The 23,205-nt window shown below is 33.9% G+C and overlaps 1 protein-coding gene across 1 annotated transcript in view; it reads right to left on the bottom strand.

Moving 5' to 3' along the window:
- The window catches only part of EPRS1 (glutamyl-prolyl-tRNA synthetase 1), a 71,624-nt gene that overhangs the window by 29,364 nt on the left and 19,055 nt on the right, over positions 1 to 23,205 (bottom strand). Inside the window, exons 10-18 of the mRNA XM_079108116.1 lie at positions 22,936 to 23,169; positions 21,058 to 21,142; positions 20,590 to 20,649; positions 15,744 to 15,854; positions 13,579 to 13,715; positions 12,156 to 12,363; positions 11,281 to 11,393; positions 6,646 to 6,763; positions 1,401 to 1,760 (exon numbers count right to left, since the gene is read on the bottom strand). Coding sequence (XP_078964242.1) covers positions 1,401 to 1,760; positions 6,646 to 6,763; positions 11,281 to 11,393; positions 12,156 to 12,363; positions 13,579 to 13,715; positions 15,744 to 15,854; positions 20,590 to 20,649; positions 21,058 to 21,142; positions 22,936 to 23,169 — 1,426 coding nt within the window. The remainder of the gene's footprint in view (positions 1 to 1,400; positions 1,761 to 6,645; positions 6,764 to 11,280; positions 11,394 to 12,155; positions 12,364 to 13,578; positions 13,716 to 15,743; positions 15,855 to 20,589; positions 20,650 to 21,057; positions 21,143 to 22,935; positions 23,170 to 23,205) is intronic.

Below are 23,205 nucleotides of genomic sequence, written 5' to 3'. Positions count from 1 at the left end.
ACAACAAAGAATGTCATTCCACATTATAGCACCTAATAATCTACTCGGCTAACCGTTTTCCCTAAAGACATACAAGAGTAAGAATAAACGTATGCTTCAATCCAAACTTAGTATCAGCGTGGTGGTGAATGCCTATAATCCCAGCAATTCAGGAGGCTGAGGCAGGAGGATCTTGAGTTCAAAGCCAGTTTCAACAATTTAGTAAAGCCCTGAGCAACTCAGCGAGATACTATTTCTAAATAAAATATTAAAAAGGGACTGGGGATGTTGTTAAGTAGTTAAGCACCCCTGGGTTCAATCCCTGGTACAAAAAACAAAAAACAAAAAAACGTAGTATCATTTGAAGGCTCCTCTATGAAAAGTCTGAGACACTCACTGATCAAAAACCTCTCATTAAAAAAAACAAGAAACAAACAAAAAGAAGAGCAATAGAAGAAGGGGAACAGTGGGAAGGGAGCAAAGGAGGGAAAGAGGAAGTACTCGGGACAATTGGAATCAGTTATATTCCATGCATGCATGATTGTGTCAAAATGAACCCTAATATTATGTGTAACTATAAAGCACTAATAAAAACATTAAAAAAAAAAAAAAACCAAAAACCTGAACTACCCACTCATTATTCCCTGAATTCAGATGGTATCTTCCCACCTCTGTGTCTTTACTAGTGCAACCTTCTAGACCACTGATTCTCAAAGTGTGATTCCTGTCCAGCAGCATCTGCATCACCTGAATAACTTAGAAAAGCGTTTTCTCTTCAGCAAATTCTGGACTCTCTAAGGCAGGAAGGTCAGGGGTTGGGTCCCAGCAGTTTGCATTTTTAGCAAGCCCTCCAGTAATTCTCATACACAGCAGAGCTTGAGAATGATGTTTCTACACTTAAAATAACTTCCTCTGAACTTCGTTTCTGTAAAAGGTTTCTACTTCTTTAGGATTTGTTTTTTGGGGGTGGTGCTGGGGATCAAATGCAGGGTCTCTTGCATACTAAATACATGCTCTACCACACTCCCACCCCACAAGGAATATTTTAAATATCCTTTATGAATTGTTTCCTCCTTCCCTGCCACTTGTGACTATTACTACTTCTCATAGCAACCTATACATACTATAAAGAATTATAGTCACATTAGATTACACTGAGTTTGTACACATCTTCTCCAGTGCCACCTGCCATGAACTGTGAACTTCTTATTTATATTTTTAGAACTAGGCATGTAAAAGGTATCAAAAAATGTCAATATTCAAGCATACATATCGCTTCTCAGCCTTTTGGCTAAGATCTAGTGTAATATTCAAGCATACAATACATAAACACTCGTTTATAAGAAGATGAAACTGTGGCGAGCAGTACGAATTCATATTATTATTTACAATTTGGTCTAAACTCACTTTAGCATACTGACCTTAGGGGCTTTCTCAGCTTTTAGCTTTCGAACCACTTCCCCTTGTGCAGCAACTTTATCATATAGAGATTTACTTTCCAAAATATTTGCTGGGGATTTAGAAGAAATACTCTGTACTAATGTAGCAGGAGGATTCCCAGGTTTATATTCCTGACCAGTTTTCTCTTTAAATTCAGCTTTCAAAGCTAAAAGTTGTTTTACAGCTGCATCGATATCGTCCTTTGCTGCTTTCTTGGCTTTTAATTCACGCACGACATCCCCTTGAACAGCCACCCTGTTGTAAAGGACCAAGGAATCTTCAGACATGACACAAGTATTATTCAGAGAAGGTGCTGGTCTTTCCTTAAGAGGAGCAGTTGTCTAAAGAAGCAGAAAACCAAAAGTAAAATAATGTTAAATTTATTTCCACAAAATTATATGAAACTGTTCTGGGCTGTTTAAAGTTAAAAACAAAATGTAAAAATTTTAATTCCTTCAAAAGTTTAAATAAACAGTCTCATTCCTAAAAATTTATCCTAACCACCCCCTCCAAAAAAAAAAAAAAAAAAAATGACAAAGGTGAAGGTACACAGATATTAGCATTTTTAGCATAGGAAAAAAAAAAGAAAGAAACTAAATCTTTAATCTTTGTGGGACTAATTAAAGAAACTATGATACATCCATTGGGTCTGGGGACAAATCACCACTACAACAAATACTGGCTGTACAATCTTGAATTCATGATTTATTCTATAACAGGGACAAGTGTATTTAACCCATTAGGATGATGGGAAATGGAAAGACATACATCAGTGTAAATTCCTTCCTCACAAAGACCAAAAATACTAAGAATTAGGCATTGTTCTTAGTATTTTTTAAAAGCTGAGATGTATTTTAGATTATTTATCAAGGAAAAGCTCCATGAAATACCATGACATAATTGTAAAACGGTTTCATTTGAGTCAAAATATATACTTACAAAATATATGCTTGTAAGTAAGTATATTCAACAAATCTAGAGATTTGATCATCTCTGGACAGTGAATAAATAATGTTTTTATTTTCAGTGTTAAGTTTTCTTCTGCCTACCAGGCTTTCCTCTCTACTGAAGTCTTTCAAATTTAAAACCTGGCTCACAGCATACCTTCCCCATGATTTTCTTTAATGGTCTTCCACCTAATTTTTCAGAATTTCATCCATATTCATACAGACATGTGAACTACACTTGATTTTTTCAATACTACATACTAATTCAAGACATCTTTATCTAGAAAGCTAAGAAGTGCCTACAGTTATATCAGAATTACATTTTACTTAGCAGTTAAGTTTCTAAAGTAAAACGTAAGTTAAAAAGATTTACTTATGCTTAAAATGACTCCCTTTATAATACTTAAAAATCACTCACGATTTATGGTGAAGTTGTATATACACCCACAAACAGCAATACACATATATAAATGCATTCACATTACATAGTAAGGGAAGACTATAGCTAAAGGAGCCACTATATGTCAAAAATATATATTTTGCCAGGCACTGTGGTGGACCTCTAATCCCAGCTACTCAAAAGGCTGAGGTAGGAGTATTACAAGTTCAAAGTCAGCGTGGAGAACATGCAACATAACAAGAACCTATCTCAAACACAAACACACACAGTTCTGCTTCACTTACTTTGTAATGAACGGACTTATTCATTGTTGGTAAACAGAGGGTCACAATACAATATTGAAAAATTACACTGACATACATGTTATTTCTTCCTGCGTATTTAAGTTTTATGTCAAAGCAGCACGCAGGAAGACACTTTCTCCTAACTAAAGAGACAGCTTTAGAACCAGGCATGGTGGCTCACACTGTGATTTCCAGTCACTCAGAAGGTCGAATTGGGAGGATTGAGACTTTGAGGCCAGCCTGGGTAACTTAAGACATTGTCTCAAAATAAAAACCAGGCTGGGGATGTCATTCAGTGTTAGGGTGCTACCAAAGTGAATGAGGTCTTGGGTTTAATCCACAGTAATGTAAAAAAAAGGAAAAAAAAAAAAAATCAGCTTTGGAAATACCTTACAATCTTAGGAAAAAACCTCAAAACCCTGCATAAAGCACTCTCCATTAGTGTATGTGGTACTTTAAAAAAACTGTTTTCCATAACATTAAGCCATCTGATAAAGGTACAAGTACATACTAAGGAATATTCAAAGACATTGCCAATGTTAGAGCATAAAATTTTTTAAAAAGCCCAATAAACCCTGCTCCCCACCAAAAAAAAAAAAAAAAAAAAAAAAACAAAGGAAATAAAACCTCAAAGGTATACTCTGATCATCTTTCAGTTTTGACTGTGTCAGTCTATATTGCTGGCAAATACCTTTCCAGACCTACAATCAAAGGAGAAAGCATTCTCCTTAAGAATTAAGGCTACTAGGCTGGGGTTGTGGCTCAGTGGTAGAGTGCTTGCTTAGCCATGTGTGAGGTACTGGGTTCAATTCCACACATAAATAAATGAATAGAAAGTCTATCAACATCTAAAATAATAATAATAAAAAAAGAATTAAGGTTACAAAGTATCTCTGACTAAAATATTGGCAACAAATACCAGTCAACTGTACTTGAATTTCTATTAGGATTTGTGCAGGTTTCAAAGCATGTCCACAGATTTTTTTGACATTTTTCACTAAGGGAAGTGGGGGTCTCTGTTCCTTCCCTGTGAATCTGGGCAAGCTTATAGCTGCTTTCACCAACGTACACAGTGGAAGTAACACTATGTGAGACCTCCAAGGTTAAAGCATTAACAGGCAATGTTGCTTCCACCTTGTCTACTGGACGCTCCCTTTCAGAGGCCTGAGCTTGCATATAAGAAATCTTACTATCATGACACTACCACGCTAGAGGCCACGTACAGCTAGCTATTCCAGTCAACATTCACCTGAGTTCTCACCAACAGAGCCAACAGCAACCGGTATCCAGGTGAGTGAACTATCTCGGATGTCCAGCCCCGTTGAGTTTTCAATGGTCCCAACCACCATCTTATTGGAACCACATGAAATGCTTGGTTTTGATGGTTAGATTTAACCCTGTTTTCCTTAGTAAACCAGCCCTGTTATTTTTAGAATGTAAACATATAGAATACAAAGTTTTTCCAAGAACACATATTAACTTACGTGTACAACCACGAGACTGGGATCCTAATTAGAATACGATGTACTTCATGTTTGTATGAATATGTCAAATTATACTCTAACTGTCATATAACTAAAAACAACAACAACAACAACAAAAAGATGAGAGGTGCAGGTGGGAACTGGGACCAATGTGCTTATTCTATGATATGCATTATGACAATTCTCAAAATGTGATCTTCAGATCATTCCCAGAGGGTTTGAGACCCTTTCAAAGGGGGTCTGGAAAGTCACGGCGATTTTCATTATGTGATTTGTCTTTTGCTTTCATTTTTTTCATGAGCATTTAGAATATACTTTCAGAGGCTCTAGAGTCAGACATTAGATTTTCAAAATTCAAAACTATACCATTCTTCTAATTTTAAGTTTTACTTTAGAAAATACATTTTAATGAGTTTTATTAATGTTTATTATAATTGGGTTTATTGCTATTTTAAAATGCATTAATAGATTATTCTAAAACTTCTCAATTTTAATTTTTAGTAAATACTTACGACCTATATAAACAAATAATTTTCAAGTGTATAAGGAGTCCTGAGCTGGGGGGTTATAGTTTAGGGATAGCATGAAACCTTTGTTTGATTCCCAGAACACCCTCTCCAACCACACACACACCCCACACATAAAAGAGTATAATGGGTCCTGAGACCAAAAACTTTAAGAATTGCTGGTATATACTCTTTATACAAAATAACAGCACAAGGGTATTTATTCTTAAATAGTAAATATGTTAATTTAAATTTCATTCTTAAAATGATACATGAAAAACTATTTCATTCTTTATCAGAATGAAATTTAAAATTATCTTTTCAAAAAATATCTTTTCTTCAATTTATGTGTATTATTTTTTCAAACAGATATAAAATATTTGGACACAAATATTTATCAACTTGTTTGAATGTAACTACTTAATGTCAAGAATTTCTTTAGATTAGAGGTGCCATGAAAATACTTCTGATAAACTAAGGCTGCTATGAACAGTTCAAGAAACTGTAAACTAATCTGTAAAATAAACCTTTTTCCCTATTTCCCTATACATGTCACCATCTCTAAAATCTACCACCGTGTACAAGGACAAAACCTGTGTTCCCATCTAAAATGTCCCTCCTGACCTTGTCTGCGAGGCATACTCCTAACCCACAGAGATTAATGAATATTATCTCCAAGATGAAAATGTATTCGAAAATGTTCACATTCACCTTTTCAAAGTCAAGTAAACATTTCCTCATCAACCACACCATAGCAGCTCCTCTCCCATTTCCCTTTTCTGAACTTTAATCACTCTAAGGAGTTCTTTTCTAAGAGGCACCAGAGTGTAATAAAACAAGTAAAAACAGGAAGCCAGAAAACCAGGTCACTGTTTTAACTCTAACTTAGGAGTTTTGTGATTTCTGGCAAGGATCCCCACTACCCACTTATAAAATGAAAAGCTAAGAATAGATTTTCATCAAAATATTGGCTCAATACAATGCTCCTAACCAAATTAGACTAGCTATTAAAAAGTTCTCAGTCTGGGGAAATAGCTCAGTGGGTAGAGCGCTTGCCTCACAAGCACAAGGCCCTGGGTTCAATCCTCAGTACCACAAAAAAAAAAAAAAAAGAAAAAGAAAAAGAAAAAGTTCTCTAGCCAGGCATGGTGGCACACACCTGTAATTCCAGCTACTAAGGAGGCTAAGTCAGGAGGACTGGAAGTGTGAAGACAACCTAGGCAACTGAGCAAGACCCTGTCTCAAAATTTAAAGGACACAGTGGGAGGTATAGCTCAGGGCTCGCCTCGCATGAGAGGCCCTGGGTTTAATTCCCAGTTCTGTCCTAAACAAAACAAAACAAAACTCCTGCAGCTCTATTAGGAAGAAAAAAGAATATTAAAAAAAAAAAAATTTCTTTTAATGTAGTCTTTATACTTTTTGGCACAATAAAATTAAATTTTAAAAATCATAACTTGAAAGGATGACAATAATAACAAAAAGTGCCAAAAAAGTAGCAGTTACGGTCTTTCTTCAGTCTCAAATATAAGAGAGTCATTTGTATTCTAAACCCTAAGATAGAAAGATCAGTGATTTCAGAATATCTGTAAATAAAATCATATTTACCTCATTTTTTGTGGTTTCTACTTTGGCCTTTTCCTTTGACCCAAATGTTGGCATTTCCTTTGTATGTCCATCAGGAATGTATATCAAAATGCATGGGGCTTCTTTGCAACTGTATGGGCTAAAAAGAAAATGAAGGGACAAAAAATGTTTATTTGAACAAAATCATATAAACAGCAAGCAAAAGTGACTTCCCAGATGTTGCAGAACTAATGCTTTTCAAAGTATAACTCATTCTCTTACTATTCAAATCAGAAGTTCTTCAGCACAGTTTAAAAACATTAAGTACTCGAATTAAATTTAGCAGCTCTTATTACAAACTTTCAGAACTTAATTTATGAACTTTCAGAGGTACAAACCAGCTAATCCCAGGGCAAAAGTATGTCTCCCCTGCCTTCCATCAGAAACAGCATATTAATTGGTGTCCATCTTGACTTAAAGAAAATTCATCTGCTTACCACACCTAATCTGCTTAAAAGAAGAATCTCTTTAAAATATTTTATGAAAATTTTTCAATCTTAAAGAGTACTGTAATTAGCAATAACCCACTTTCTGAGACTATCTTATAAGCATGACTTCTGTAAATTTGGTGTTGAATGCTAACTGAAAAGAGAAAGAATTTACTAACAGGTCCTAGTTCTTCATATTTTTAATAGCCTGAGATAATTCATAACTCCCAAAATTCATTTTTAAAAAGTATTCTATTCAGATAGTTCTCAGATGTACAGATATCTCTAGTCATATATTTAGAATGTCAACTATATTGTTATAACCTAAAATAATAGTTGTTTAACCAGTTATAAGTATCAGGGAACAAACCCTAATTCCTTTAAGACTCAGTTTTTCTAAGTGATAAAATCTAACATATAAGAAAATGATCATGATAGATAAGAGCAGATCAATGTTTCAGACTTTGCTTCATATTAGTATATAAAGTTCAAATAACTGTGCCTGACTGTGATAATTATAGCCAATTTAATTAGAAACATAAACTTTTTGGGATTTACCTTCTGCAAATCCTATGTGACTTACTTAGACATTCAAAACTTCTTTACATCCTTAATTTTGTCCTCTTTCATCTTGGACTTTAGCACAAGAATATTACTTCACCAAACAAAATACTTTCTCATCCAGAAACATTTTTTTTACCTTCTAATTTTCCATACTAAAATTTATTTCCATACCTATGATTTTCTTTTATCTTTTCTAGTTTTGGAATGTTTCTTAAACTCATATTCTGAAACAATCCTTATGAATGTTATCTGTGCATTTAATTTACACAATTATCATCCCAGTAGAGGGTTGGACAATCCAGCATATACAAAAACTGGGATAAAAATCTTTTATCCTAGGTTGCATTCAAGGGGTTGGAGCACAGGATGTGTCTGAACCTGATCGGGTTCCCTTATCATTATCACAATGTCATCAACTTTAAGTGAGTTCCCCACTGTCAACTGTACCCAGAGGCTCCTTTTGGGCCTTTTGCATATTGATATGCAACGGGAGAGGCCATGTTTCTCCTTTGCTAGCAAAGCAATAAACTTTTTTCCTTTTTCTCAAAAAAAAAAATTATATATATATGTATATATATATAATCATACAATTCAGTGGTTGTATATATGTAACCATTACCATGTAATTTTAGAACATTTACATTATGTCAAAAAGAAACCTACCCCTTATCTATTACTCCCCAGTCACCCCATTCCTCTAGTCCCTAGTAACCACTGATCTACTTTGTTTCTATGGATTTGTCACTCTGGACATTTCATATAGATGGGATACAATATGTAGCCTGTTATGATTGGCTTCTTTCACATAATTTTAAAGTTCATCAATGTTGTAGTACTTCAGTTCTTTTGTAGATAAACAATAGTTGTATTGATATACTACATTTTATGTGTTCATTAGTTAAAGGACATTAGGGTTGCTTCAACTTTTTGGTAATTATGAAAAATGCAGCCATATATATTCATGTACAAGTTTTTGTGTGACATATTCTTATTCTTCTTGAATATATCCATAGAAGCTGAACTGATGGGTCAAATGATTATTCAATGTCTACATTTGGAGGACCTACTAAACTGTATTCTAAAGTGGCTGCATCATTTTACAATCCTACCATCAACATAAGGGCTCAAATTTCTATACATCCTCTCCAATACTTATTATTACCTGCCTATTTTAGCTTACCCAATGGGTATGGAGTGATTATTTCACTGTGGTCTTGATCTACATTTCCCTGATAACAAATAATGTTAAGCATTTTTTCATGAGATTACATTTGCCCATCTGCTCTGGAGAATGTCTATTCAAATCCTTTTTCCATGTTTAACTGGATTGTCTTTTTACTGAATTATAGGAATTCTTAATCTATTCTGAATATAAGCCCTTTATTAGATATGTATACAAGTATTTTCTTTTGTTCTGTGGGTTATGTTTCCATTTTCTTGATAATATCCTTTGAAACAAACTATTAAAATTTGATGAAATCTAATTTTATCTTTTTTCTTTTGTTGCTTATGCTTTAGATGTTATATTTAAGAAAGCACTTCCAAGGTTATAGAAATTTTTGTTTTGTTCTGACAGTGTTATAGTTTTTGTGTTTACATTTAAGTCTCTAAGACATTTTTGAGTCAATGTCTGTGTATACTATGAGGCAGGAGTCCAACTTTACTAAATAAGAGAATTGAGGATATAATTTTATATGTGACTATATAATTGTTTCAGCACCATCTGTTGAAAAGTCCAAGAACTTTCTGATAATAAATCAAGAATTTACTCTGTTACTCTAGTTAGTAATACCACCACTTTCATTAAACATTCAATGAGAACTTCCTAAGTAGCAGGATCTTTTTTGACTAAAGGCAAAGTGTCAAGATGAGTAAGAAAAAAGTATCTCTCTCTCTCATGAGCTTAAATTCTAGAGGTAGGAAAAAAAAAAAAACAAAAAACAAAATAATATAGCTTCAACAGTGTTTGATAAATATTCTAAAGAGAGAAATGCCAAATGCTTTGGTGACACAAAGGTTGGGTACCTAATGAGACTTAGACGAATATAGAAAGTTCTGAAAGAAGCACATTTAAAAAGGCAGTTGAGATGACGATAAAGCAGCAGAAACATTCCAGGAAAAGGTTCAGAGTTTCAAAGGCAATTGATGCTTTGGGAAAGGTCTAAACAGACCTGGAAACAGGGTGATAGGAATGGCTCAAATAGGTAGACAGACAATAATGACCTTGTATTTCAAACAAACAAACAAACAAATAAAAAAAGATCTTACTCTGAAACTAACAAGAACTTTTAAGCAAGGAAAAAAAAGTGCTAAAATAGTTACACTGAATTTTCCAAACTGGTGGCCATGAAAAGCAGACTAGAAAAGAGTAAAATTGACTTGGTGTAGTGGCACACACCTGGAATCCCAGCTACACAGAGGCTTAAGCAAGAGGATCACAAGCTTGAGGCTAGTCTGGGCAACTCAACACAACCCTATTTCAAACTAAAATTTTTTTTTAAAAAGGGGGTAGAGTGGGGCTCAGTGGTAAAGTGTCCCTACATTCAATCCCTCATACCACCACAAAAAAAAAAAAAAAAGGTAAAAATTGACAGGAGACAAGGAAAGGTACTTTAGAAATTGTTTAAAAAAAAAAAAAAAAAAAAAAACTACTGTGGTTGGGAATGTAGTTTAGCGGCTTGCCTAACTTGTGAGGCCCTGAGTTTGTTCCCTAGCACTGCAGAAAAAAAACAAAACAACAATAACAGAAAACCTGTTTTGGCAATCAAGGAAGAAAATGCTAAGGATGTAAAATAAGAGAATTGAGGATATAAAGAAATAAACTACACAGGCAGAATAAACAATACAGTTTACTGATTCGAAAAAAACATGAAGGAGAAGAGCAAATTCAAGATGATAGGATCATCTTAAACTATTGAATTTGAGGTACCTGGAACACATCTATTCAGAGATATTTAAAAGACAATTATATGGACATGGTTGCACATGCCTATAATCCCAGTGGCTTGGGAAGCTGAGACAGGAGGATCTCAAGTTCAAAGCCAGCCTCAGCAATTTAGCAAAGTCTTAGCAACCAAGTGAGATCCTGCCTCAAAATTTTAAACAAAAGGGGGTTATGGGTGTTGCTCAGTGTATTAAGCACCACTGGGTTCAAAACCCAGTACCAAAAAGAAAAAAAAGGGGGCAATTACATTCACAAGTCTGTAACTCAAGAGAGAGGTATGTGACCACAGAGTTAAAGAAATACAAAAGAAAAGAAAAATTTATAAACTGAAAGTTCTCCTCTCTCCTTCTAATTATTCTATTACTTCATATTTTTAAAATATTAAAAACAATTTTTAAATATTCTGCTGCATTGCTGATATATCTAGTGAAAATACACAACAAAGAAAAGGAAAAATTTTCACCCCAAAGTGATATACTAAAGTTTTTTTATTTATACTTAAGATACATAAAGAGTAAAATGAGAATAGTTTAGTTTTAGAAATGAATAATTCATTAATGTTCAATGTACACTATGTTATTTCAATCAGTTGTTAAATTATTAATAGGTAAATTCAATTTATTAAATAAGCTATAAGAATTTTACACATTTTTGTTTAAATGCTCAGTTACAATTACTTACCTCACAGGCTCATAAGGCTGATCACATATGAAGAATCCTCTTCTCTGGAGTTGTATAATATCTCCTTTTTTCAAATCCTTAAGGCAAGGATCACCTAGCATTAGTTCTTCATGCTAAAGATGAAATAAGATCATAATCACTTTTTCAAATAAGAGCAGAGACAACTCTAAAATGCAAGCAGTTTTTCCAGTAGCTGGAATAGCCTCATTTTAAACTGACATGTTTAAAAGATTACTACTTAAGCACAAAAAAATAAAACACAATGTGTTAAATCAATGACAAGCCACATATGGTGTATGACTGTAATTCCAACACTCAGAAGGCTGAGGCAGGAGGATCAAGAGAGTCTAGGAATTAGTGACTAGCCTGGGCAACATAACATACCAAGATCCTGTCTCAAATTTAAACTAAAAAAATAGACCATTAGATTTATTATAACATTTTTTTTTTTTTTATTATAACATTTTTAAAAGCTAACATTTATAAACTGATTGGCTTCGGGAAATCTTTTAAGTAACTTAATTGGCAGACCTGTGGAAATAATTTCCCCACTATAAATATGAAATACAATGGAAGAAACACAACAGACTAAACTGAAAGACATATTAGCATAGCGAAGTGCAAGAGCTCTTGGAGCTAAGATGGATGAGTTTGATTCCAGCCTTCCTTGTCTTCAAGCAAGTTACTTAACTTCACTGTGTTTCACTATCACTTATAACATGGGAATATTGTTTTATATCTTTTTTGTTTAAATAAAATTCTATAAATCTTTTTTATTTTACTTGAGAAACTAAAATATTTAAAATTAATTCTAAAAATGCTAAAGAAAAGTTTATGTAATAGAGAAAGATGAAATATGGCTTGTTTTAGGTTACCTTACTGTTCTTGTTGACATACTGCTTAAAATCCTCATCTTTTCCTAGCACTGGCTTCGTGATCAAGTGCTCATAAGTGACACAGATTGCTGGAACTGGAAGAGCATGTGTAGTTTCAGCAAGCCAAGTGATCTTGGTAGTTTTCTTGTAGTCTTTGTTCTCCAAATTCAATTTTGCATCAAGAGATACAATTTTTCCATCTGCATTTCTAGATAGACATTTGAAAAATATTCAAAGAAAATAAACTAATTGCTACATGTACACTATTTTATTCTACAATTATTATTTAAAATTACTATAAAATAATTTATTATTTTATTTTGCAATAAATGGATAAGAAATTTTCTTTGGTGGGCCGAGTGTGATGGTGCACACCTATAATTCAAGCAGCTTGGGAGGCTGAGGCAGGAGGATGGAAAGTTCAAAGTCAGCCTCAGCAAGTGAGACCCTAAGAAACTTACCAAGACCCTGTCTCAAAACAAAAATGAAAAAGGCTAGGGATATTAAGAGTTAAGTAAAAAGAAAAGAATCTGAAATCAAATATATTTGAGGGGCTGGGGTTTTGGCTCAGTGATGGAGTACTTGCCTTACATGTGTAAGGTACTGGGTTCGATTCTCAGCACCACATATAAATAAATAAAAAATAAATATTCATTGACAACTAAAAAAGAAAAAAAAAAGGAGAATCCTTAAAAAAGTATGTATATTTGAGTTTTTAATATATGCCAGGTATACATTAATAAGAGGAATAAAATGTAATCTCTGCTATCAAAGTATTGGATAACAGTTCCATACATATGATAAAGAACATGAATATCCTTATACTTATAAATTTAAGTCACCTGCATTAAGCATTATAAAATACAAAATATTACATTTAAAAACATCGAACAATTACTTGCAATCATATGTAATAACATAATGCAGTTCAGAACTTACATAAATAAGTTTTAAGCATACTATGTTCCATTTATATGATTTGAAAATCAAATTAGTAAGTATAACACACTATATTAACTAGAAAGTAAAATTCATCATTAACATTAACCAATCAATTTTAAAGTAAGTGTTAGGAGAGAGTTAAATATATAAATCCTGTTCAAAAGATCCTACCACCAGATAAACTAACTACAATGAGATTAGTTAAACAGGGTCTGTAAAGCACTGTTTTTGTATCTAGATGTAGGCATTTTCAGCATCACGAATGGAACATATCCTGATAGACTATTAGTAAACTGGAACATATATTTTAAAAAATTAACTCTGTGTCCAGAGTTTGCTGTATCTATGTATGTCTGGGCAGATTTACTAGTAAGCAACATGAATAGGTCTGAATTAGGTAATGTTTAGTAAGTAAACAAGAAAAACGTTTTTTGTTTTGTTTTTTTCATATTTATTTGAAAAGAAACAAAAAAGTTCTTACTTGTGTATTTTAGTAATGATGATGTTGCCCCAATTTATAAATGTAACCATCTCACCCTCTGAAAAAGTCTCTGCATCAGCACCTTCAATGAACACTTTGGGGCTGTACCACACAGGCTTCAAGCCAACATCAGGATTCTGGAGAGTATAAGGAGAGGACAACAATGGTTGAAGCAACAATTTATTGAACCCAGTAAGCAAATTCATTCATTCATTCAATCATTTTATTCTTTAACCAAACAAAAGTTACCTGTATTATCGTACTGTTAAAAACTCAACTGATATAATAGAAAATGCTTTACTTTTCTGCCATCTACTTAATTTAACATAAATATTCTCAATTCTGATCTTAGCATTTAAATAGTAAACAGTTGTCAGAAAAAGTCACATTGGCCTCAGAGTAGAAGTCTTTAGTTTTAATGACAGTTCTGTAACATTGGATTTGACCACTAATGTTAGTGTTAGATAAGGTACTCTGACTCTAAGATTACTTCTAGCCTAGGACAATCACTCACTGATTTCATAAATAAAACAGTATCATTTAGCAAAATCTCCTCAGAATCTCACTAATTTTGCACCAAAGGAGAAAAATGTTATTCCTCCTCAGTGATTATAGAACTTATGAAAGAAAACAGATGCTATCTTGCCAGAAAACGTGGACCTTTCATATTTAAGAAGCTAAACTTTAAAGAAAGTATCACATATGTATATAGGTACAGAAATGTTCTGCCTTTCCAATGTACATTAGATATGGGGAATGAAAAGAATGCTGTCTTTGTTAGGTTTAGTTTTTGTTTGGCAGAGTTCAACAACAACAACAACAACAAAAAAAACCTCTGAGAAGACCCTTTAAAAGAAATGTAAAATATAAGTGTTTAATCAATGATGTGCCAATGCATTTGAGAAAAATGTATGTTAAAATAACTGATAATACAACTGGGCTTAAAATGGAAGAGACAGATTAAATACAGAAAAATAATTGAGGGAAATATTAATAATGACATCTCCATGGATCATATTAGTAGTCTAGTTACAATTTAAGAGTGTGCTTCCTAGCCAGGTGTGGTGGTGCACACCTGTAATCCCAGAGGTTCAGGAGGGTGAGGCAGGAGGATTGCAAGTTCAAAGCTAGCCTCCAAAACTTAGCAAGACCTTAAGCAACTCAGCAAGACCCTGTCCCAAAATAAAATACTAAAAAAGGGCTGGGGATGGTGGCTCAGTGGTTAAGCGCCCCTGGATTCAATTCCAGTACACCCCCCCCAAAAAAAAACAACTGTGTGCTTCCTAATCAATGAATTATGGCTACAATTTAGAATATTTATAGCTCTCCACTTCTAATAATAGACTGTTACTACATGAGTGAACTGCTCTATGAGAAAAGATTTTTATAGACAACTTGCAAAATCAGAAGCAGGAAAAAACCCAAAAAGCCCAACAACTTTATTTTTGCTTAAAGACTGTCATCCAAGTAGTCATGACAACAACGTTGGTTTACCTAAAAGGAACTCTGCTACCTCCCTGCTACCCATATTTAAGATCAAAATTCGAAATTTGTATGGACAGCAATCACTTTTTCTTCACAAGATTTTTTCCAAAATGCAGTGTGACAGACAGACTGAAGTCAAGCTATGCTTCAATCTTAGCAGATCTAAGGGACAGGATCCTAGATCAGTGGTAAAGCATTTGTCCACCATGTATGAGGCCCTGGGTTTGTGCTCCAGTTCCACCCCCGAAAAAAGGGGGAAAGTATAAGTGTGTTTGTGTGTTTTGAATGTTTTGGTTTAAAGAGAAAGGTACTGTGAATAACTTAGAAAACAGAATGTTATCTTCGCTTCTAAATAAAGAGTGTGAATTATAATGTCTCATCTTTCAGAATGACTTTAGGAGGAAAGAATCTCTTTTTGGCTAATATACTATCTCTACAGAATAAAAAATAAGCAACAAGAGTGAAACAGCTTTGTGCCATATTATACATTAGAAGAATGAATTTATCTAGCAGGAAACTCACAAAAAGATTTGCTTCAATTAGTCTCAAATTTTGACAAGTAAAAATGCTGAATTAAAAATTATCCCCCAAATCATGCTAAGGCCATAAAGTATATTTTTGCTTCTATTATCCTGCTCCTTCTTGTAACAGAGAAAATACAAGTAAAACTGTAGGGTAACCTTTGGATGTTTGGCTACTTCTTTCATCTCCTCCTGAGCTTCAAGAACCTTTACTGGAATCACTTCTTTCTTCAATAATGCAACGTATCGTGGAGCCACTGGGTCAATAACCTACAACAAACACATCTTCATATTAAAACACTGAAATATTTTATAAAGTATCATAAATAAAATAAGTAACAGAACAGGAACACTAACTGGCTTTGTTACTGCATTTACTAATGTTTTGGTTTATCTTTTCGAATATTTAACTGTCAAGTAGGAAAAAAAAAAAAAGAAAATAATCATCAACCAAGACAACATGAAGGATTTAGAGCTTCTTCTGAAGAATAACTACCGGAAAGTGAAAAGAATCCAACTTAGTTATACTAGAAATATTTTGAAAATAGTTGTTAAATTTGATACTTGAAGGGAGGAGAAATCTTGTAGGGTTATATATTAATTCCTTCAGGTAAATGTGATATTCAATTTTGTATTGTTGGAGAAATCCATTTTAAGGGAATATAGATATTTGTGTTTTCAGTTTAATTCATTATCATCGGTGTTATCATCAAAAGCAGAATGACATTTGGTCACTATAATAAGGCAACTTTATAGATTAAAAGTATAAACAAGATTCTATTGGTCTATACGCACATACAAGTTAGGAATCCCTAATCTGAAAATCCAAAATTTGAAACACTTCTGATTCCAAGCATTTTGGATAAAAGATACTCAACTTGTATATATAACAATAAGAACCACTATTTTCCCAGTACCTAGCAAGGGCCTAGCACATACGGGTGGATCAACAAATATTTACAGATTAACGGAATGAATTGTCATACTTATTACACCAAAACCTATTCTACCTAAAAACAATAGGAGTACCCCTTTCTGAAGTCTATGTACTTCTCTCACTCACTATTCAAATTAAAATTATCCATGATAACCAACAATCATAGCTAATATTTAGATACTATAAAGTCTTTAGCAAGAAAATGTAGGTAAAAGCAAGTGTAGAATCAAATACATCTTTTTTTTTTGCCCCCTCCCATTTAGAAGGGTGCAGGAAGTGGCATGGCTAATTAAACTTTCCTGTGTTTTATATTTTTTGCTGTTATCATTGTCAGACTGGCTTTTTTCTTCGCTTTGAAGGTATTTTGAAAAGAATGATATGGAAATTCTGATGAACTCAAAGAAAGAAGCCATTCTCAGAAGCCCATTCATGCAAAGTTTAAAGAGTTATTTAAATTCCCCTCTGCTGCACTTCGCTGGTATTATATGCCAATACTAAGTTAACATCTAGTATTCCTAGATTTTACTGTTTAACTGAACTTTCCTAGAGGCTTAAAGGTCATTCTTACTAGTTAAGGGTTCCTTCTTTCAGCTTCTACTAGAAAAGAATGATAAAAGATTTCATTTGTGACAACTCAGTTTATTACTATGCTACCAAGGTAAAAAATTTTAAAGACACTAAAACAAGACAACCCTATCTAAAAAACTTGGTTCAGTTCACTGCAGCTGTTTCCTCAGCTGACAAAAAAAAGTAAAAGACTATTTCCAATGGTGGACTAATCACTGAGACAGTTGTGAGCACAATCCCAGACCATTTAAACCTAAAGAATTATGATTACCATCATCTGAAGTAAAGTCTGGGAATATATTTTTAGCAAGCATTGTGAAGGATGGTTAGGATCAGGCAAGACTGGGAAAAGTCCTTTTTTGCTCTGAAAGTATATAAGTCGAAAAGTGGTTTTCAAATTACTCCAGAGTCCTATGGATTTCAAAGACATGCATGGTAGATATTCAAGTGCATAGGACTAAAGAGAGTAGATCTCTAAATTCCTTAGCATATGCAACCAGAACCGTCTCCTGTTTGTTTTATTTATGGGGATTATTTCAATTTTTCATTGCAAGACTACTTATTTAAGGGTCAGGGAGATTAGTCTTTATATTCTTTATTAGTTGGGGACAGATGCAAGGGGTAAGGGGTCAGAGCTTGGGAAAACTGTTATCTCACTATTAAAATACTAACACATTTTTAAAATAAAGCAGTAAATATAGGTTCAGAGAAACATATTAACAGGTCTGAAATGAACACCTTAAAGCTGTGATTCTTCTGCCTAGACTGGAAAGTTTAAATCTTAACACTTAAATAAAACCAAGATAGCCAGGTATAGTGGTACAAGCCTGTAATTCCAGTTACTCTGGAGGTTGATGCAGGAGGATCACAAATTCAGGGGCAATACACCCGGGGTTCAATGGAAGTAGAGCCAGAAGGAAAGAGGAGGAGAGTGAGTGAGGTAAAGAGAGAAAATAAAATTAGAGGACCAGTACAGGAGGTCCAAAATCTGCAGAGGAAAGTTTCAGAGAGAAGAAAGAAAACATAGTAGATGGAGGCTGAGAGAAAGAAAAAAGTAGAAAAATTCCCAGAAATTAAGGAATGAGTTTCCAAAGCAGAACCCGCATGTTCTTTCAATAGACACCAATGAAAGCAGACCCACACCAGGCATATTATCATGAGATTTCAAATTAAAAACCAGGTTATTTACAAGGTCTCAAAAATCTTCAACACACACACACTTGTCTTCTCAGGGAGCTACCAGAGTGTATAGAAAACAAAGGAAAAGGGTAAAGAAAAAAAGGAGGAGAAACAGCTGGGGTGCAGTAGCACATGCCTGTAATCCTAGTGACTGAGAAGGGTGAGACAGGAAGGTCAAAAATTTGAGCCCAACTTCAGCAATTTAGCAAGATCCTGAATAACTTAGTAAGACCCTGTTTCAATATAAAAAATAAACAAGGGCTGGGAATGTAGCTCAGTAATAACTAAACCCCCAGTACCAAAAAAAAAAAAAAAAAAAAAAAAAAGGAATAGCTGGGTTTGGTGGTGTATACCTACAGCCCCAGTTATTCCTGAGTCTAAAGCAAAAGAATTGCTTGAGTCCATGACTTTGAGACCAGCAAAAGCAACATGGACTCTGGTCTCACAACAAAAACAACAACAACAAAAAAAACAAACAAACAAAAAAAACAAAAACAAAAAGGAAGATCCAGGAAATAGGAGATCATTACGGGGCAAAGGGAATTGCCAAGGTGATAAAGAGAGACCTGAGCAGCAGTCAGCTATGTGTCAAAAGCAAAGAGGCCACTAATCTAGATCCCAACAAAACAGCATAAAAGCCCTGGCAGAGATGTCTTCATGATGAAACTCAAAGAACACATGAGATACATGAACCTCTTGGTAGGAAATTCAGTAAACCTTTGACAAAGAATGAGAAAAGTGAACAAATGGGGGGAGGGGGGATGAAATAAATTAACCACCTTTTTGGAGGAAACCAAAAAGTGATGAGAAAATTAAAAGACCTAAATCCTAACATTCAATCATGGAAAGATAATTGAGCATACCCAAAACTAAAAACTAAAGTAGCAACATGCCATTTCATTTAGAGATAGGGGTAATAAATGCCAAAAGAATTATCTAAGAGAGCTGAAAGTGGTTTCTCTAGAGAACAAAAAAGGAAGGAAAGATGGGGAACATGATGTTTAACTTCAACAGAGCTTACAGAATTATCTAAATGAAATACATTTCATCCATTTGAACCAAGTATATATAACTTAATTAAAACTTCAATCTTTTAGGCAGGGCTTGGTGGCACATGCCTATAATTCCAGTGACTTGGGAAGCTGAGACAGGAGGATCACAAGTTCAAGGAAAGCCTCAGCAACTTAGTGAAGTCCTGTCTCAAAATGAAAAGGGGTGGGGATGTAGCTCAGTGGTAAAGTGTTCTTGGATTAAATCCTCAATACCCACCCACAAAACTTAAAACCCTTAAATACTGGATTATTAATAAAAGATACATCAAAGTTAACTTTGCCTGTAATTCTATCCAGATTTATTAGTAACTGCAGCAACAGAGAGAACCAATTAATAATTCCTTTATGTGTTGAAAAATTGTCTAAACACAAAGGACTAAATAAAACAAATTCAAGACACATGCAAGACAAGCAGCTATTTCTTGAGACAAGACATAAGCACAATCAAGCAGCAATCCCAACAGAGAATTTACAGAACACAATCACAGAAACCAAAGTTTAAAACATGGCACTTTTAATGATTTGCCTTATTATAGTGTCCAAACATCTGCTTCCAATTAGTAATTAACAATGTCAATATGCAATATTCCTCATTTGATTTTCAGTTAAACTTTTTTTTAAATAGCTGCATTCAATAAGACACAGAAATTAAGAGTTAATAAACCTTCAAAATAACTCAATAAAATATGTAATTTCAAAACTCTATGTCCTCTAAACCACACAAGGGAACAGCAGAATGAAGTGAGCCAAGGCTTCCCTTTGTCATTAAAACCAGAGGACACATTTTACAAAACCAGGAATAATGCATTTTCAGTGTATTTGTATGAGCAAGTCTTTTATATAAATGTGATTGTGCTTCAAAGCTGTATAACATTTCAGATCATTACATGTAATATGCTAGAAGCTATATTTAAATAAGGCAAATAAAAGCATTAAGTAATACCTTCTTACAGAGAGCTCGCAGCTTGAAAGCAGAAAAATGAAATGCAAAGTGTTCATAAAAGATTTTAAGGAAAAAACTACTAACATTTCCTCAACCTCCAAGTCTGTTTCAATTATTGGTACTTGCTGGGGGTGGTTAATAGGCTTAATGCCCTTTATAGATTTAAAAAAGGAAAACATTCCATTTTCCTGAAAGTCTGCAAAATGACAATACTCTTCACAAAATTTTCTCTACCATATGCACACTAATGATTTCTATATATATATATATATACACATATTATTTGAGTTAGGCAGGAGGAAAAAGAACTGAGAGTTAAACACGTACCTTTTTGTTAAAGGCCCAGATTTTGTCCCATTCCATGTTTACAACTGAACGTGAGGAGCCCTTGAAAAACAATAATAAAGTTATTTAAGGATGAAAATTATTAGGTAGAACTGTTTTATACTTGAAGCCAAGCTCAAGTTTAGAAAAAAAAAAAAAAAAACTTGCAAATTTAAATTGTTACCCTTAAACAGCTTTTGTCAAAGCTCTGTACGGACTGCTCAGTCAACATCATGTATTTTACTGAGAAACACTTCAGTTGCCTTCATCCAATATAAGCTTAGGAGTTTCAGCCATTACCAATTTTCCATTATTACAAATAAGAGCTAAACTTAAAAAATTTTGCCTTGTAATATAAGGCATAAACAAGGAATACAAAGGACAAAGATGGTAATATCCAGAGAGAGATTCATTGAAATACCTGAAAATTCAAAGAGAGACACTAGAAAGAAACCATAACTCATAACTCACCTGAGCAGCAATAAACTGTTTCAGTCCTTCAACTGTCATCCCTCTTCTCAGTACACCTCGAACTGTAGGAAATCTTGGGTCATCCCTGGAAAACATTTTTAAACACCAAGTCTGTTTGTTTTTTTCAATGTGCAGATGCAGAGAATAGAAGATACTTAATGAATCATAAATTGTATTCAGCTTGTTAAATATTTGGGCTTAGAAATGGTTACAGTTGGGGCTGGAGAGATAGCTCAATTGGTACGAGTGCTTGCCTTGCAAGCACAAGGCTCTTGGTTCAATCCCCAGCACCACTAAAAAACAACAACAACAAAAAGAAATAGTTACAGTAATTGTATAGATCTCAGTATCATGGAAGAGAAAAACTACTTTCTAATTATATACTATAGTAAAATAAATGCACTTCTGGAAACAGCAAAAGTACATTTGCCAAAAAAAAAAAAAAAAGAAAAAGATACAATGAATGATGAAATGATTATTTTCAAAAAAGGAAAACATTAATACATTTTCATTTGATTTTATTTAACAAATATTCAAAGTCCCATTCTACATTTTACCATGAGAATCAGAGATGATATAACATCTGTGTATAAATACACATCCAAGAATGTGTATGTAGGTTATTGATATTCTGCAGGAATTTTCAAACCTCATTAAGTTTAGAACAGTATACTTTGTATGGGATCCAAAATAAACCTGTCTTTTACCAGCTCCATAGTAAAATAGTAAAAAATAGATATTTTGCAACTTGGTCACTAGCATGTTGACACTAACATAAACTAATGTACAAATTTGTGTTAATCTAAGCTGGGCTCTGTGCTGCATGCCTATAATCACAGCAGCTCAGAAGGCTGAAGCAGGAGGATCACAAAGTTTGAGGCCAGTCTCAGCAATTTAGTGAGGCCCTAAGCAACTTGACAAATCCCTGTCTCAAAACAAAAAATGATAAAGCATTCCTAGGTTCAATCTCAAGCACCACCTCACCCCTTGCCAAAATAATTATTTTTTTGTTAATATATGTTAGAAAGAAGTTTCCTTATACTTCTAAGTGTGATAACCAAGATTCTTTTAAAGATATGCGGCTATGCTTGACTTGATGTAACATAAACCTGTAATCTCTACTACTTGGGAGGATAAGAGGAGGATCTAGAGTTCAATATCATCCTATGGAACTTAATGACCTGCCCCAAAATAAAATAAAAATGGACTAGGGATATAGCTCAGTGGTAGAGTGCTTGCCTAGAATGTAAGAGGCACCGGGTCTGATCCCCAATCCCAATGAATGAATGAATGAATAAAATAAAGATAAGTGGATATAAAATCACTTTCATTTTTATACCCATCTTTCTTATTTAAAAGAATCCCATGTGAGATATTAATGTGCTACAGAACTTAAAAACTCTAAGTCTGAATCCTTTGGGTGATTGCTTCACAAATATGGGTTCTCATCTGAGACAGAAACCATTTACACTCTCACCTCAATTCAGGGGTATTTTGGCTTTTTTAGAAGCCAGCTGAAAGAAAAATATCAGGACCATAGCAGTGAAGAAAATGGTAACCAGATCTAAGAAGGAACAAAGTCAAACCACTTTTCTATTAAAAACTTTCGTAGAACTCTTCTGAGTTCTGCAGAAGACGTGACTCATGTGTATTTCATTCCCATATGCCCTGGTCCCCAGTGGGCATCCATGTTTGCAGCATTAAAACAAGGAGGGGGAACCCTAATGTACTAGTTGAAATGAAGGTGTGAACCAGGAATCCTATAGGCCTATCACACCACCTTCCAGGTCTAAAGCAGTTTAAAAAAAAAAAAAAAAAAAAAAAATCACTGGTATAGGTCTTTTGCTTCTTTTGTCAATTCTGTAATATTAAACATACCATCCATCAACCAGTCCTTCGTTGACAAACCACGTAAGTTTTCTTTTAGACAGCACTGTGTTGTTAAGATTTAGTCTACTATATTCCCAAATATATGGCTTTCTTATTCCTAAAGCTTCAATAATCCAATAAAACTGCTCATCTCTGTCATGATATTCTGTTGTTCTCAGGGCATGTGTAACACCTTCAATGCTGTCAACTATGGGGCAGGCAAAATCATATGTAGGATAAACACTAGAAAAAAAAGAGAGATTGAAAATCAACATGCAA

This window comes from Sciurus vulgaris (assembly GCF_902686455.1).
Source record: "Sciurus vulgaris genome assembly, chromosome: 12".
In the NCBI taxonomy this organism is placed as follows: domain Eukaryota; kingdom Metazoa; phylum Chordata; class Mammalia; order Rodentia; family Sciuridae; genus Sciurus; species Sciurus vulgaris.
This window is presented reverse-complemented; position numbering and strand designations above follow the sequence as displayed.